Source organism: Theobroma cacao, chromosome 4 (genome assembly GCF_000208745.1).
Source record: "Theobroma cacao cultivar B97-61/B2 chromosome 4, Criollo_cocoa_genome_V2, whole genome shotgun sequence".
In the NCBI taxonomy this organism is placed as follows: domain Eukaryota; kingdom Viridiplantae; phylum Streptophyta; class Magnoliopsida; order Malvales; family Malvaceae; genus Theobroma; species Theobroma cacao.
In genome coordinates this window covers 31,516,124-31,531,449 of record NC_030853.1, presented here as the reverse complement: position 1 = coordinate 31,531,449, position 15,326 = coordinate 31,516,124, and the positions used below count along the sequence as shown (strand labels likewise).

Here is a 15,326-nt window from a genome sequence, read left to right as displayed (position 1 = left end):
AATTTCTTTTATTTTTTAATTAAAAATTTTTAAATTTTAATATAAAATATTTTTATCATTTACACATTATTTTTTAACCATTCTTAAAATTATTCTTGCCAATCAAATAATTGAATAAGTAATAATAACAATTTTTATCCTATTCCATTCTCATGAACCAATCTACATAATAACTATTTTTCCTCTATTCTATTCCCTTTGAATGACTATTCAATTCCAGTGAACCAATCATGCCATAAAAGAATTAGAATCCGGTGCTCAAATGTGCCACACATATAAACAAATAAGAAAGCCAAAACATGGTAGCTTAGGATTTCAAAACTAACGCGTGTAACCTTACATGTTAACCTACTGCCCTTTCAGTGATGTTCTTTCTTAAAAGCCAACTTAAGTCCAGGAGAAGCATACAAGCAAGAGTAATGCATTACCAAATCTGATTGATACGAGGGAAAGAACCAGAGATCCCAAAAAGATTGAATGTATATAACTTGCATTTTAAGCACAAAAGATGAGTCAGATATGTATTTGCTAAAGGACCTTTCCTCCTAATTATGGGAACAAAGGCCCCTTGCTCTACACTCATCAACTCTGGGTCTTTCATGCTGCAATAAAAAAAAAAGGCTACTTAGGACTGTCATGGGTCCTCCCGCATGTCTGGTCTCCTCCTAGCCTGTAGAGCAAGCCTTGCATCTCTCTCCCTCTCAAATTCCCGATAATCAGTCCGCTGCAAGAAAGAAACCTTATCCAGATACTGGTTTGAGCTCTTCTTGTAAGCATCCAACTCTTCTTCCATCCCCTTATTCTCTTCCTTGAATTCTCCCCAATCTTTTTTCGTCTTGTCAAGCACGCTGAGCTTTGGCTTCTTTTTGATTTGTTCAAGAACAGCATCTACGGCAGAAGGTGCAGCAGCTTTCGCCTTTTCAGCCGCCTCTTTCGAATCAGCATCAATACGCTTTCGAATTTCAATTTCTTGACCAGCAAAGTCTCGAACCTCAGTGATCTGCAAATGGAAAGATCGAATGTAACAACATTGCTCAGGCATGGAGTTGGCTGATCTACAGACTACAAAAGCATTCCTAGCCCTAGGAGTTTCAAGTTTATCATGTGTTTTCATCCAGAAACATTAATAGACCAAAGTGCTTAGAAGACCAAAGACGTACATAATCTTTTGGAGCGCTCAGGTATTGAAACATGGCTCATCATAGCTCAAACATTTCTTTAAAGACAATTTCGAAGCAAAGTCAGAAGCAAGCATTGCCAGTGAAGAAAGAGATCCACACTTGCATGCTCAGATAACCCATGCAATTGCATGGTTAAGGCATTTTCTAACTGGTAGCTGCATTTTTTTTTCTAACAAGAGTTGGAGAAAGAAGTGCTTACCTCAATTTTCCCTCTATTAGATGCAGCAGCTGCAGCTGCTGCAGCATCCTTCACTGCTGAGAGAGCAGCAGCTGCAAGCTTCTTTGCCTCATCACTGATGCTGTTCTGCATCACACCAGGCTCCTTCAGCGATTCATCTTTATTAAGGCCTTCTGTTTTCTTTGGTGGCAAGCTCAGCTGCATCATCCATTTCTGTTAAGCATAATCTGGCTAAAAGTTCAATTCTAGCCAATTACCTACCAGGGCAACAAAATTGAAAGGAAAAACCACTTACATTGGACGTCTTCTGAGAAAATTTAGTATCCACAGTTAAACCATTCTCCACAGATATTCCTTTATCAACTTGCCCTAACTGAGCCTTATCACTTGTTCCATTCTCCACAACACTTGGAGACTTCGCCTCTGTCTGTTTGTCTTGCCCAGGATTTGGTGGTTTCATTTGCAGATACTTCATCCAATTCTACGAAATAAATCAAAGGCAAACAATTACACCGCGACTATCTACTTATAATTAGCTCCATTAAAAAAGGACGAGAATGAAAAAATCCTCACATTGGAAGCCTTGGGTGAAGTTTTGCTTCTGGTTGAGGAATTATCGCTAGAAAATTGTCTGAGAGCATTCTTAGGTATTCCCTTATTCATCTGCTCCCACATTGCATCCACTCGTGCTTTCGCTCCTAGCATCATGGGAAAAACAAAACATTTGATATCCTCCGCTTCATACTAACAGCTTGTTGTTTTGAAATGATAGACATAGCTCTCACCAAAGCAAAATCCGGATTAATGAAAGAATATTAAGTGAGCAAATCATAAATATCTCACCAGCATCTTCACGCTGGGACTCTGAATTCAAGGCCATAGCATCTACTTTCACAGACTCATTCAATGTTCCCTCTTTTTCGTTTACATTTCCTGAAACACAAGGGAGGAAACAGAAAATGACAAAGACTTTGAAAAAAGTAATATCTACCCATCAAGCAAAATTCTCTAGTATAGAAACTATTGTAATTAGTCTCTTTGAATTGAACAAAATTACATGCACCCCATACCATTTTCCTTCCTTTCCATGCACGAAGATGCAATATAAATTCCAAAATAAATAAGAAATCCCAGGTAAAAAAGGAAACCCAGTTGAAAAAGAAAAAATTTAAAAGAATAAAACTACATAAACTTTTTTTTTTAAAAAGAATAATACTAACATAAAAAGGATTCTTTTTTCTTGTTCTAATTAACCAAAGAATTAACCTTTTTGGGTCAAAGAAAGCCTTCAAAAGCTCAAAAAAAAAAAAAAAGAGACGCAAAGTTCGGCACCTGAGTCGTCGAGCCCGTCAGTGGTCGTAGCCATTGGGAACAGAAAAAAAAGCTATACCAGGCTTTGGGGTTTGTTTAAACGAGAGGCAATCGAATATCTTTCCGGAAAAATCAGCGAAGACGCTGTTTGGGTGGCATGACAATGGAAGGGGAAGAAATCGCTGAAAAACCCTCGCGACACAGAGAGAGCAAGTAGTCAAGTACAAAGGAGAAGGAAATTGAGACATCTTACCTGCCAGTGCCCCTGCTAAAATGTTAAAAACGGCACCGTTTGGACCCTGGCTCTGTGGGCTTTTTTTTTTTTTTTATATATTTAATTTAAATGATAGTGTTAATTCTTATAAATTTAGGGACATTGTTTCTTGTTTTCAATAATAATAATATTAACTATCATTATTTAATCATATTGGAATTTAATATCATTTAAATAATAATATAATTAGAAAAAAATGCAAAACATTTTCTTTATACATAAAAACCTCCTAAACCACTTGTTTTAACCAAGTATCATAGTAAAATTCCCCAAGTTTTTTCCTTAGTGTTGGGGACTAGCAAAATGGGAATTGGCAAATTTAATGTGAGAATGTGAATACAAGGAAATGAGGTTGGAGTTGGACCAGGTAAGATAAATGCTCAAAAGTGTAATGGGATTTGTTCGTGATTTAGGAAGAGTTTGTCCAAAATGTTTTATTGCTCTTGAAAACCAAGATCCTTTTTAACACTTTCCCTTGGTTTTGCAGGGCAGAAGCAAGTAGCAGAAAGACAATTACATGCTCCAACATCAGAAGATGAACAAGAAACCAAGATTGTACTCAAAAGTTTGAGCTTTGGTGACCCTGGTGGAATCACCCAGCCCAATGGTTTGTATCAAAAGATACATTTCAAAACAAGAAACAAGGAGAACGAGAACAGTATCTCTATCACATTGATACAAGATGTCTTTTTATTTAATCCAACAGACATGACCAGAATGCGTGAAAATCTCAACATTCAGAAACTATATTGCAGGACGCTTGACAACAGGTTCTATACTGTTTAACTTAGCAACGAGCAATCATGGGCTTGTAGTCGATTACAAGGACTTTCTCCAGGTGGCCTAAAAACAAGTTCGCGAATTCGACATGAACAGGATGAGCTACATATTCTGCAAGGCCCTCAGTACTTTCAAATGTGGATTCAAACACATGAGTGAAACCTTGATGCAGGTTCTCAATGCTAACATCCTTGCCCCTGTTACAAGCAACAATACTATGATATGATGGAAACGAATTTTAGTGCAAAGGCCAAAAATTAACTAGGCACAAACAAGGGCCTAAAATTATAGGCGAAATGACGATCATTCTAATCTTGAGGTAGAGAAAAGAATGCTTTACTTGAGAGAGAACTACCAATTCTCAGTTAATTTCCTCCATCTTCCCAAACGCATTAGTAAGAATCAGAAGTTTGGTTTACCAACTACATTCTATTGTTTGTTAATCAACACATTTGGTAAAGAGAGGAGTTCTTTTTCTTGTCAATCAAAGTTTCATCCTTGTAAAGAGCATTTCCAGCAGTAAAATCCTGACTGCGCGATACCGATGTGGGGGAAGCATTCTATGAAGCACATTCAAGGATTGAAGATTCTTCTTCCTGTCATTGCTAAAGTACTATTCTATTTAATTTCAGCATCATTTTGATTGCATTTGCCATTGATTATCAAGATTGTTACAGTTTAAGCTTCATAATAGGACCAAGATCTATCCTCATAGAGAAAGATCACAACTATAACTATAGATCTCATAATACAGACTTCAAAAAATATTAACCAAAGAACAAAAAAATTTAAAAAAGACAGACAAAAACCATCGTTATGAACAAATGGGTGGGTGGATCTCAAAATTATCCATCTTACCAAGCTAGGAACAATAAATTTAAAGCTTTGATGGGTATCAGCAAAAGAAACAGGAAAAAAGCAGTGATTGAAAAGGGGAGCATTCATAATAAGATATAGTACCATTGAAAAGCTTTCATAGGTTCAATGAGATTGACAAGATTGGCATAGCCTTTGATGAGTTCCTCAATCTTCTCAGGTGTTGTTTCATCTTTGAACTTCGCCAGCAATACGTGCTTCACAACCCCTTTTGTCTTCCTTCCCACTGTTTCTTCCTCCTCTCTCTCTCTCTCTCTCTCGCAAAGTAATCAGTTTGGTTGACGCTTCTCTCCCCTCAACAACTGAACATCAACTGCTTTTCATTTCACTTCATCGGTCAAAGACTTACAAAGCCATTGTGGTCATTTCCACAGTTCTATAATGTGTGGATGGGCTACAGAGTTGGAACCCAAAGAAACTGTACACGATAAGATACGTTGGGCTAGAAGAAGCTTAAATTGGGCTCAAAGCAAACTATTAAAATTCCAGTTTCATTTACTTCAATAATAAAATAGCATAAACATTACAAGTTTTCAAAGTCAACACACATGCGTAAAATATTTTCATGAGTTCCACCAAATCTATATAATTACCTAATATACTAGATATATCCTAATCAAGCTGCAGATGGACCACTACTGCTTCCCTGCTGAAGAAGGGGATTAGCTGCAGGCAGAGTGGAAACCAAAGGTTTCATGTTACCCTGCTCAGGCCTGCAATTCTTGTAATCCAGAGACTCATTCTCGTATATTTCCCACCACTTCTTCACCAGAACCTTGATATCTTCCCTTTGCATGTTCTCCTCCTCCCCAGTGTACCTCCAAGGCTTTGATCCCTTCATTCATCACAAAAACCGAATTTATGGTTAAAATAAACAATAGGAAATGTTAATAATTGAATATATAAACGTGGGGTTGCATGATTCAAAGACTCTTACCGCAGCACAATAATGAACAACCTTGACTTTGTCGAGGTCCACATTTTCAGGGTGGCGCCACAGCATAGCCAAAACAAGGTTGTAAACAGGAGGGATAGGCCTGTAGACATTCCTGAAGAAACTGTTGAGGAAGTCCTGCAGCAAAATTAAATAAGGAAAACCAAATACATAAGCAAATGAAGGCATTGAAATAATCAGGGAGGTTGATGCATGGTCAATTACCTGCTCAGCAAATGAAGTTGGAGTGGTGATCTTGAGGGTCTGAAGTAGATCATGGTAGGTAAAAGGATTAGGCTCAAACACAAACATGCCGGCGTTGAAGTAAGGCGGAGGTGGCGAGCCTAACTTTGCTGGCCAGTGAACCTTCTCAGGGCACTGCTGGCAGTATCCAATCTTGTACTGAGGCGAGTTAGCCCATGTCTTTTCACAGAAACAGTCCATGACAGCATACAAATACCCATTCGGGGAATCAAAAAGGTGATCTACATTCTCGAATACTTGAATATCTCCGTCCAAGTATACCATCTTGTCATACTCCACAAACTACAATTAAAACACGAACAAGAGGTGACTTTGTTTTAGACCAATTCCATGAATTAATTACATGTAAGTAATATGGTAATATAGAAATATAGTAAAGGGTATGGTAACATAACAAATAAGTGAATAACAAATACAACAAAGTAACATAAACTGAGAAAGGCTAACATTTTCGTTTTTACCTCCCAAATACGAAGCTTGGAGTAGTTGACAACATAATAGGCCATGGCAAACTGGGTGTGGTTGGCAGGCGGATATACCGGTTGGATCTCCCGGACAATACAGCCCTGAGATTCAAGAATATCCCGGTGCTCTTGGGGCACATCAGGCAGGATGGCCACAACCAAAGGGTAAGCGGATTCTGCTTTCCTCAAACCCTTGACTAAACCCACCACACCCTTCACATAATCTCCATTGCCAGCCAAAAAGGTCACATAAGCCCTGTTGGGCACTTCCTGATCAGCCACAGCACTTTGAGACATCTTGTTAACTCAAAAACAATCAAAAGACAAAAGACCCAAAAGGGATTTGATGACAAAATGTAAGGAAAACAAAAATTCTGAATAAAAAAATGTGATTTTTTGGAGATGTGAAGTTGGGGAATGCATGCCTCCCTTATATAAACAACACCAAAGGGGTGGTGAAAATGGAAATAAGAATAAAAAATAAATGACAAGGCAGGTGACTATTTAATTAATTTTTCCTAAATATGATTATGATTCCAACTGCCTTGAAATCAAAATTAGCTATAAGGTTATGAATCATGAATGCTTTGATCGTTTCCTTTTAAGAACACATGCAAGTTTTTATATGGGGAAAAACAGTCAAGGGTGGGTGAATTTGAGCTTGATTATTTCCATGGTTAGATCAAACCGAAACCGAAAATTCAGTTTTGGTTATAGAATTTATAACCTTTTTTGAGGTTGAAGTTAACTGTGTCAGTGAATAATTTGAACCAAATTGTTGGAGAATCACAAGAAATCACGTGAAAAAGTATTGATGGTTAGATTTATTACCCTTTTTCCTTTCTTATTAATTAGTAATCACAATTCCTTAATTTTTTATGTGACATGATCATAAGCTTTTAATGCAAATCCAAGGACTACTCAATAAAGATTTATATCAATATGTATATTCTTTGTTTATACATATAAAAAGATTACGTGTCAAGGTTTAACAGTAATTAATTTTCACGAAATCAAGCTCATGATAAAATGGAGAAAAATTATTTAGACAAGTGTGTTGTTTTAATGGATGTGATGAAATTTTATTAACACCACTCTACTGTCCTCCGAAGAATCAAGCACATCTTCAATTCTTCAATCAGTCTTAAAGAAATTTCTTAATAGATTAAGGCAGGGATTATTCTTAATAGAAGTTTCAAGCAATTCTGTGACCATTTAAGTTTTTCATATATCGTACTCTAGAAAGTAACACTGTGAACATAAGCATTTGTCTTTTCATTTGTAGATTATCTTTTACTTTAAGTTTAATTCAGTTTTTTATGATTACAGTATCAATTTGACATTCATGTAATCTTATTTCTATTACTTAAGATACGAGATATTGCTTTTCAAAAGAAAAAGTCATTTTACTAAATTGTAAGAAATTAAATTGTGTTTCTAAAAATTAACTGCTACTTACACAGAATTAATTAGCAAAGGAGATTACCATAATTAAAAAGGCAAAAGAGGAGAAGTTCAATAGACAGCAGAATCACTTGTTTATTTCCAATATTATAAGAGTCAATGAGGCGTGATCGGCCATGATTATATTCTTTAAACACCCATGATATATAGAACTTTAAAAACTTTCAATTAAAACAGCATTATACGGGGCGGGGGCGGTAGCCTTTAAAGCGAGAATTAAGTGCCCCAAAACTAATAAGTATATAGTATAAATAAGATTGTTTAAGCCGCAGATGGAGCGCTCCGCTGGTGAACCACACCATCTTCATTGAGTGTAGAGATCAAGGATCCAAGCTTTCCAGGTTCACCCTGCATGGCGTTCTTGTAATCTAGAGATTCGTCTTCATAAATATCCCACCATTTCTTCACCAGCAGCTTTATGTCATCCCTCTCCATGTTCTCTTCCTTCCCAGTGTACCTCCATGGCTTTGCTCCCTGATTAAAAAGGTTAGAAAAACGATCTATCTATGGAAATTGGAAGGAAGAAAAGATGAAAGCTTACCGCAGCACAGTAATGAACCACCTTCACTTTGTCAAGGTCTACATTTTCACGGTGACGCCACAGCATAGCCAAGACGAGGTTGTAAACAGGTGGGATTGGCTTGTAAATTCCCCTGAAGAACATATTCAGAAAGTCCTGCTCAGCGAATGAAGTTGGAGGAGTGACTTTGAGGGTCTCGAGGAGATGATGGTACGTGAGGAGGTCAGGCTCGTAGACGAACATGCCGGCGTTGAAGTAGAGAGGAGGAGGAGAGCCCATTTCGACAGGCCACTGCACTTTTTCAGGGCGTTGTTGGCAATACCCAATCTTGTACTGAGGAGAGCTCGACCATGTCTTCTCGCAGAAGCAGTCCATGACAGCGTAGAAATACCCATCGGCCAAGTCGAACAGGTGATCGATGTTGTCGAACACTTGGATGTCACCATCCAAGTATATCATCTTCTTGTACTCCACGAACTACAAACCGATTAATAATCATCAATATTTAGTAATCAAGTTTCTTAGACTTAAAAACAATCCATTATCAAATTCTATTGGAATTCAATAATTAAATACCCTTTTCTGTGTTTTTCATGAAGAAAAAAAAATAATGTAACTAATGAAAAAGAAAACCTATGATAAAGCAATCGCAATTCAAAGTGAAATTTTTTAAAAGGTAATTTGGTTTGTTATATATTAATAAAAAAAATATGTAGTCGAAATTAAAGAAAGATAAATATTTGTGTTTACAGCATTAAAGTATAAAATTAATGAAAAAAATTAAATGTTCATTTTTATTATGTATTTTACACGTGTAAAAGTAAATTATATATCACGTGTATAATTTAGGCAATGATACATTTAAAATTAAAGAATAAAAGACAAGAACATGCATTTATGCACAAACTTAGATTTTAAAGGTTGCATGCGATGCCACACGTTGCATGGATGTCATTCCAAGAAAGCAAGGTGCAAATTAGCTAAGGAAAAATTGCTACATCTTTTTACCTCCCAAATACGAAGTTTCGAGTAGTTGATAACATAGTAAGCCATGGCAAACTGGGTCTGGTTCTCTGGTGGATAAACCGGCTCAATCTCCCGGACGACGCAGCCCTGAGATCGGAGAATCTCGCTGTGCTCTTCGGGCACGTCAGGAAGAACAGCCACCACCAAAGGGTACACAGACTCAGCCTTCCTTAAACCCTTAGCTAAACCCACCACGCCCTTCACGTAGTCTCCAGATCCAGCCAAAAAGGTCACGTAAGCCCTCTTGGTAGTATCATCAGTCGGAGACATTTCTTTGTTGGAAGAGGAAGAGAAGAGACAAAAAGCTAAGCAAACCGACCAAGACAAAGTTAACAGGAAGAGTGAAGAGGATGTGTGGGTTGGAACGAGATGGTGAACAAGGGTTGGGATCTATATATAAGCTTTGAGAAAAGGTGGTGGAAAATGGAAATGGCATGAAGCAAAATTTGGGGTAATATTTTGGCCTTTTGAATCTCTTTCCAAAAGATACTGAATACTTTCCTGCAATGTACGCGTGGCATGCAGAAGAAAAATTGGTCTTTTACACATGCCCATTCTCCGCATTCGACACATGAAAAGCTAAAGAGAGAACCCTGAGAGAGGGCAATCTTTTTCTGTCTCAGTCGATTGATGATCCGACGGGTAAAAGAGCTACCACGTCTGTAACATGTTTAAATCTGATTTGATCAAGGGTCCTGATTGAGTTTCAGGATTTGATCCTTATCGAGCGGTAGTCGGTGGTGAGGATAACTCAAAACAAAGCAGGGTAATAACTGAAACTTTGGAAGTTTATTCTTCGGATGTTGATGGTACGTGGCTAACTTTTGTCTTCCTCTTTGCAGTGACGATGGAAATGTATGCCACGTGTTAACATCTTGCTGGTTAATACTGTCCTAATTTACGTTATAATTAAGTAGTGGAGATCACAATAAGGATTGATGATTCATTGGAGAAATATAAGGGCAGCCCTTAATTTGATGTTAATTAACTCTATACTATATGTATGATTAAAGCATTTAAGGGGAAATGATTTCCCAAGATTTCACTTGAGTTTTACTCTTTAAAGTTATTTCCATATCCAAATCAAAAAATTAATCCATTTTAACCTATGGTTCTGGGTTCTAAAGAGAGAATTCTATGTACGAAGAAGGCATAATGATATGATAAATTGGATTACATTAAAGTAGACAAAGTTGATGCGAAGAGCCGACTTTATCAAATAATTCACTCAATCATGATATAAATAGCATAAAAAAAAACTATGTCGAGTAATACACCTAAAACTTATAAGCAAAGAAGGAACTATTACCTAAATTTTCATGAACATTTTACTTGTATTTTCATATTTGTGTTGTTCTATTATTTGCAACTTTCCTTTTTGGGTAATAATACCATTTGTGCAACCTAATTGTTAGCCATAATTAAAGGCCAACATGTACCTACACAAAAGGCAAAGATTGGATTCCTTTGTGCTGTTCAAAATCCGCAAGCAAATAGGAGATGGAAGTCGTTTGATTTGTAAGGAGAAGGAGAATAAAGCAAAAAAGGAGAAATACCTAATTATAAAAGCGATTGAAGAAAAGAAAATGTTCCGTACGGTTCAAACACTGTAAATTTTTGGACTTATGTTCCGACCAAATGCATTTTACATTGAATTGCTTCCATAGTCTGTAAATAAAGGGAAATTCATTTTTCTTTTAAGAAAAAAACAAAAGAAAAAAAGGGTTTTCAACATGTTGTGAGAATCAAGTTAAGTTATATTAGTGACATTCGAAAAGTAAAATATTCTTTCAGTTCGAGATAGTTTAGTTGATGATGAACACCATCAAAATATACGAGAGTCGTTTTCAGTTATGTTGTGGATATTCCTCTCATCGTATTGTTGTGAACAAGTGTACGTAATGCCAGAAAAAGGAAATGGAATCTAAGCTAAATAATTCTGGGTGGGGATCTTTGTTTTTTGTTGTGAAAACTAAACCAAGAAACAAGTGTGCTTCGTGCCAAGGGTAGATACATATGTGTTTCTTCCTTTATATGTGATCCAGGGAAAGATGTTGTTATATGATAGAAAACAATAAATTATACAATTTAAACATATTAGTATTGATCTTAATTTAATCTTTAAATAATTAAGATGGTAATCTCTTTCGAATCTTTAATTTTGTACAATCACACATATGTATATTTAAATTTAAAACCTTTGGTTTTATAGACACCAAGGGTAGGTATGAGTAATCATTCCAATATTTTTAAGGTTGCTATTCTCTAATTCATTGCTATGGTAATGCCTTACTCGACTGGATTGGACGGGGAGTTGCATTGAGTGAAGCGAGTTTCATCTTTTGCTTCATCGTACCGTACGTATATAAGAGAATACAATCTTTTCTGGCTTAAGGCCAAGGCCGGTTTTAGCATAAAGCCAGCAAAGCCCTTACTTTAGGTTTCATAATTTTATAAGTCTCATAATTTTATATAATATAATTAATTATATACAAAAGTTAAAATATTTTTTAAATAAAGTGTCTATTAAATATTTATTTTCTTTCACTTCCTACCTCTTATTAATTGTCAATTATTTGTCTCACTTTCTTACTTATGTGAAAGTCAAAATAATTAATAAAATTACATATTCTCTTACTTTCTCAATTTAAATTTTTATTTTTGAATCACTTCTCAATTCTCATAATACTAATAATTCTCAATTATTTTTTTTTATTTTCAATGAATGTAATATGCTTTTTAATGATCTCCAATTAACAATAATTTTTTTTAATTTCAATAAAAGGGATCTAATTTAATTTTTTTTATTTAGTCAGGGTCATATTTAAATATTTAATCATTTTAGACCTTGAAAAGTATTGAGCCGCCCCAAGCTAAGGCAAATGCAGATAAATAGGCTCCATGTATATATATAGATGAGCCATATTTAATACTTAATTTGGAAGCAAAAAACGTCTCTATTATTTGATCAAGAGAATATATATAGTTAATTACTGAGATAAATCATGTTTAATTAACAATTTAGAAGAAAAAACGTCTTTTTTATTCGATCAAAAGAAGATATATTATATATATATATAGTTAATTTTTTAAATGAGTCGTTTTTAATTGCTAATTTGAGAGTAAAAACCGTCTCTCTTATTCGATTATATATATATATATATATATATATATATATATATAGTTTCTAAATCATTTCTCCATGCATAATCTGTGGTATGCGAGTACTACCTTATATCTCGTTATAACTACACTTACTAGGCTGTTGAGCTTGGGTACATGCTCCCTATCCCAACCCAGGTTTTGTCTGAAAAAGGAGTTGATCCAAACCTGAAATAACGTAAACCCGAACCCAATTTTTTCCTATTCCAATAGACGCAAGCAGGTGAGGAGTCAGGGTTGATCAATTAGTTTGGACCGTGGAATAGGTGGGACCCCCAACATTTCACAAACTCATTCACTCTTTCCTCTGTTCTTTTCCTTATCTCGGATAAACGGAATCGAAAAAACACAAGGTAGAAGGGAAAAAATGGCGTCTTTGGCTCAACAATTCACAGGCCTAAGATGTCCACCGCTCTCCTCTTCTGGCTTGTCAATGAAACCAAAGCAAACCCAGAGAGTGGGTGCTTTTGCTTCTCCAATAGTTTCATCTGTTGCTATCTCAAATGCACAGACCAAAGGCAGGCTTGAGCTCAAGAAAATGTTCGAGGAAGCCTATGAACGCTGTCGTACTGCTCCCATGGAAGGCGTTTCCTTCACTCTTGAGGACTTTCAAAATGCTCTCGAAAAATATGACTTTGATTCTGAGCTTGGAACCAAGGTATCTGTCCTTTTCTTTTGGTTTATGGTTTTAGCTTGGATTAGGAATTATTAGCGGATTATGTGAATTGGGTACTTATGTTATTATTTGAAATTTGTATTTCAAGTTTGAGTCTTTCTTTATCCTGATAGTGCAAAATAGGCAAGAGTGAGATTTTGTTAATGGATGAGCTCAAGTGAGGTATTTTATGCGAATTACGTCCAAATTCTGTTTGGGGCTAGTTTTGGTTGGACGTGGAGTTTATGTAGTTTTATTTTGAGCTTCTCTTTTTGTGTTTCTTATTCATTCTTGCTGATGTTAGCTGTGTAGAAGAGTAATTGAACTTTTATTTTGTGCATGATGTTCTATAATAACGATTGAAAAATGTACATTTTCAGGTAAAAGGAACAGTTTTCTCCACAGATGCCAATGGGGCATTGGTTGACATTACTGCAAAATCTTCTGCTTACCTACCGGTCCAAGAGGCCTGCATTCACAAAATCAAACATGTAGAAGAAGCAAGGATAGTTCCTGGTTTAAGGGAGGAATTTGTGATTATTGGTGAAATTGAAGCTGATGATAGCTTAGTCTTGAGCTTAAGGTCCATTCAATTTGAGCTTGCCTGGGAAAGATGCAGGCAGCTTCAAGCTGAGGATGTTGTTGTGAAGGGTAAGGTGCGTATCCTCTTCCAATTGTATCTGCTTTTGTAATAAAGTCAAAACTCTTGTAGGGCTAATGGTATCATGTGTCTGGAGCTTTCTGTAAAATTTTATACTTATTCATGCATTCTCACTCTGGTGCTCTTTGACTAACTGATATATGTAGGTTGTTGGTGCAAACAAGGGTGGAGTAGTGGCATTGGTGGAGGGTCTTCGGGGTTTTGTTCCTTTCTCGCAGATATCATCGGTTAGTTCTATGATCCCCAACTGCATCTTTTTGACACTCTTTGTTTTACTGTACTAAACTCCAACTCCCTTTGAGATCTATATTTTGCTTAAGTATTTTACCTACCATTGTGTACTCGAAATCTGATTTTCTGATGTCAATCATTTCATGATTTTTTCAGCATATCTTAAGAGTGACAAGTTATGCTGCATTGTCCTGAATTGCATTTTAGCCCAACTAGCTCTGTATGGTTGTGCATGGAAATTTAAATTATCCTTAGTAATTTATGTTTTCATGTCTCATCAGAAAACCACTGCAGAAGAGCTTCTAGATAAGGAGATCCCTTTGAAGTTTGTGGAGGTTGATGAGGAACAGTCCAGGCTTGTCCTCAGTAACCGCAAGGCCATGGCCGACAGCCAGGCGCAGCTAGGAATCGGATCAGTTGTCCTTGGAAATGTTCAGAGCCTGAAACCATATGGTGCATTCATTGATATTGGAGGAATTAATGGCCTTCTTCATGTCAGTCAGATTAGTCATGATCGTGTCTCAGATATTGCTACAGTCCTTCAGCCTGGTGACACTCTGAAGGTGACTTTATTATCAAGTTAATTCTTGGCAAGAAGTTGTGCTTTTCTTAGAAATATATTTTAAAGACCATGTCAAATGATATAGGTAATGATACTGAGCCATGACCGTGAAAGAGGCCGAGTAAGTCTTTCTACAAAGAAATTAGAGCCTACCCCTGGAGACATGATTCGCAATCCAACGCTTGTTTTCGAGAAGGTAGTTTCCAATAACGGTCTCAATACTCTTTCGCAGTGTTTTATGGTGCTTTGGACCTTCTCAATGTAACTCTTAACTATGGCTTTTCCTTTTCTAACAGGCTGAAGAGATGGCTCAGACATTCAGGCAGAGAATAGCTCAAGCAGAAGCTATGGCTCGTGCTGACATGCTTAGATTCCAGCCTGAGGTACAACAATAGTTACTACTTTGCTCGATCAAGAAGTGCTGTTAGATTATACGTCTATCTGGTTAACTTGACTGTTCCCTTTGTGATTCATTTTTGCAGAGTGGCTTAACTCTGAGCTCTGATGGGATTTTGGGTCCCCTTACATCAGACTTGCCAGCAGAAGGTTTGGACCTGAGTGATGTTCCTGAAGGAGAAGATTCTTAATTCATTTGCATAGCCCTGTACCCACTTTGTATTTGTTTTTCCTAATTTTTTGCTGCACTCCCGGCTGTAATGTTCACATTGTTTACTTTGTAAAATTGGTCCTAGTGCTTTGTTACAGCCAAATGAGATAAAAATTCTCTTCCATGGTGCAAATATAGCTTTGCTCCCCTCTGCTCTTCTCCCAGGTTTTCATTAC

The 15,326-nt window shown here is 36.5% G+C and overlaps 5 protein-coding genes across 6 annotated transcripts; 1 reads left to right on the top strand and 4 right to left on the bottom strand.

Annotated features, from left to right (window-relative positions):
* Window positions 289-2,921, bottom strand: LOC18603720 (craniofacial development protein 1). 2 transcript variants are annotated; one of them, XM_007035844.2, is made up of 6 exons: window positions 2,692-2,921; window positions 2,203-2,292; window positions 1,933-2,057; window positions 1,655-1,840; window positions 1,381-1,572; window positions 289-1,000 (listed from the first exon to the last, which is right to left on the bottom strand). In XM_007035844.2, exons 1-6 carry the CDS (start codon window positions 2,723-2,725, stop codon window positions 635-637), a joined length of 993 nt encoding a protein of 330 aa, XP_007035906.2. In that variant the 5' UTR covers window positions 2,726-2,921; the 3' UTR covers window positions 289-634. The 2 variants fall into 2 exon arrangements, with proteins under 2 accessions (XP_007035906.2, XP_007035907.2); XM_007035845.2 differs by having other exon boundaries at window positions 1,381-1,557; window positions 2,692-2,918.
* Window positions 3,481-4,869, bottom strand: LOC18603719 (stress-response A/B barrel domain-containing protein HS1; the record flags this gene model as incomplete). Its single annotated transcript, XM_007035843.2, has 2 exons — window positions 3,481-3,921; window positions 4,685-4,869. Coding segments are annotated over 2 exons (375 nt in total), but the record flags the coding sequence as incomplete, so codon positions are not given.
* LOC18603718 (galactinol synthase 1) lies at window positions 3,586-6,573 on the bottom strand. The gene is made up of 5 exons (XM_007035840.2): window positions 6,260-6,573; window positions 5,760-6,080; window positions 5,538-5,672; window positions 4,685-5,435; window positions 3,586-3,921 (listed from the first exon to the last, which is right to left on the bottom strand). Exons 1-4 carry the CDS (start codon window positions 6,557-6,559, stop codon window positions 5,217-5,219), a joined length of 975 nt encoding a protein of 324 aa, XP_007035902.1. The 5' UTR covers window positions 6,560-6,573; the 3' UTR covers window positions 3,586-3,921; window positions 4,685-5,216.
* LOC18603717 (galactinol synthase 2) lies at window positions 7,784-9,744 on the bottom strand. The gene is made up of 3 exons (XM_018119259.1): window positions 9,255-9,744; window positions 8,268-8,723; window positions 7,784-8,200 (listed from the first exon to the last, which is right to left on the bottom strand). The coding sequence occupies exons 1-3, from the start codon at window positions 9,540-9,542 to the stop codon at window positions 7,988-7,990; spliced, it is 957 nt and encodes a 318-aa protein (XP_017974748.1). The 5' UTR covers window positions 9,543-9,744; the 3' UTR covers window positions 7,784-7,987.
* On the top strand, window positions 12,679-15,283 carry LOC18603716 (30S ribosomal protein S1, chloroplastic). The gene is made up of 7 exons (XM_018119696.1): window positions 12,679-13,092; window positions 13,470-13,745; window positions 13,897-13,977; window positions 14,263-14,544; window positions 14,629-14,739; window positions 14,840-14,926; window positions 15,026-15,283. Exons 1-7 carry the CDS (start codon window positions 12,802-12,804, stop codon window positions 15,128-15,130), a joined length of 1,233 nt encoding a protein of 410 aa, XP_017975185.1. The 5' UTR covers window positions 12,679-12,801; the 3' UTR covers window positions 15,131-15,283.

What these genes read in the sequence shown, in the direction of transcription:
- LOC18603720 (XM_007035844.2), bottom strand. Translation starts at nt 2,725, where the DNA reads ATGGCTACGACCACTGACGGGCTCGACGACTCAG. An exon ending in CTTCACCCAAGGCTTCCAAT is followed by an intron (nt 1,841 to 1,932) that starts GTGAGGATTTTT and finishes TTTATTTCGTAG; the next exon opens with AATTGGATGAAGTATCTGCA. An exon ending in TTTCTCAGAAGACGTCCAAT is followed by an intron (nt 1,573 to 1,654) that starts GTAAGTGGTTTT and finishes TATGCTTAACAG; the next exon opens with AAATGGATGATGCAGCTGAG.
- LOC18603718 (XM_007035840.2), bottom strand. Translation starts at nt 6,559, where the DNA reads ATGTCTCAAAGTGCTGTGGCTGATCAGGAAGTGCCCAACAGGGCTTAT. An exon ending in CCAAGCTTCGTATTTGGGAG is followed by an intron (nt 6,081 to 6,259) that starts GTAAAAACGAAA and finishes TTTTAATTGTAG; the next exon opens with TTTGTGGAGTATGACAAGAT. An exon ending in TTGTTCATTATTGTGCTGCG is followed by an intron (nt 5,436 to 5,537) that starts GTAAGAGTCTTT and finishes TGATGAATGAAG; the next exon opens with GGATCAAAGCCTTGGAGGTA.
- LOC18603717 (XM_018119259.1), bottom strand. Translation starts at nt 9,542, where the DNA reads ATGTCTCCGACTGATGATACTACCAAGAGGGCTTACGTGACCTTTTTG. An exon ending in CGAAACTTCGTATTTGGGAG is followed by an intron (nt 8,724 to 9,254) that starts GTAAAAAGATGT and finishes ATCGGTTTGTAG; the next exon opens with TTCGTGGAGTACAAGAAGAT. An exon ending in TGGTTCATTACTGTGCTGCG is followed by an intron (nt 8,201 to 8,267) that starts GTAAGCTTTCAT and finishes CTTTTTAATCAG; the next exon opens with GGAGCAAAGCCATGGAGGTA.
- LOC18603716 (XM_018119696.1), top strand. Translation starts at nt 12,802, where the DNA reads ATGGCGTCTTTGGCTCAACAATTCACAGGCCTAAGATGTCCACCGCTC. An exon ending in ATGTTGTTGTGAAGGGTAAG is followed by an intron (nt 13,746 to 13,896) that starts GTGCGTATCCTC and finishes TGATATATGTAG; the next exon opens with GTTGTTGGTGCAAACAAGGG. An exon ending in CAACGCTTGTTTTCGAGAAG is followed by an intron (nt 14,740 to 14,839) that starts GTAGTTTCCAAT and finishes CTTTTCTAACAG; the next exon opens with GCTGAAGAGATGGCTCAGAC.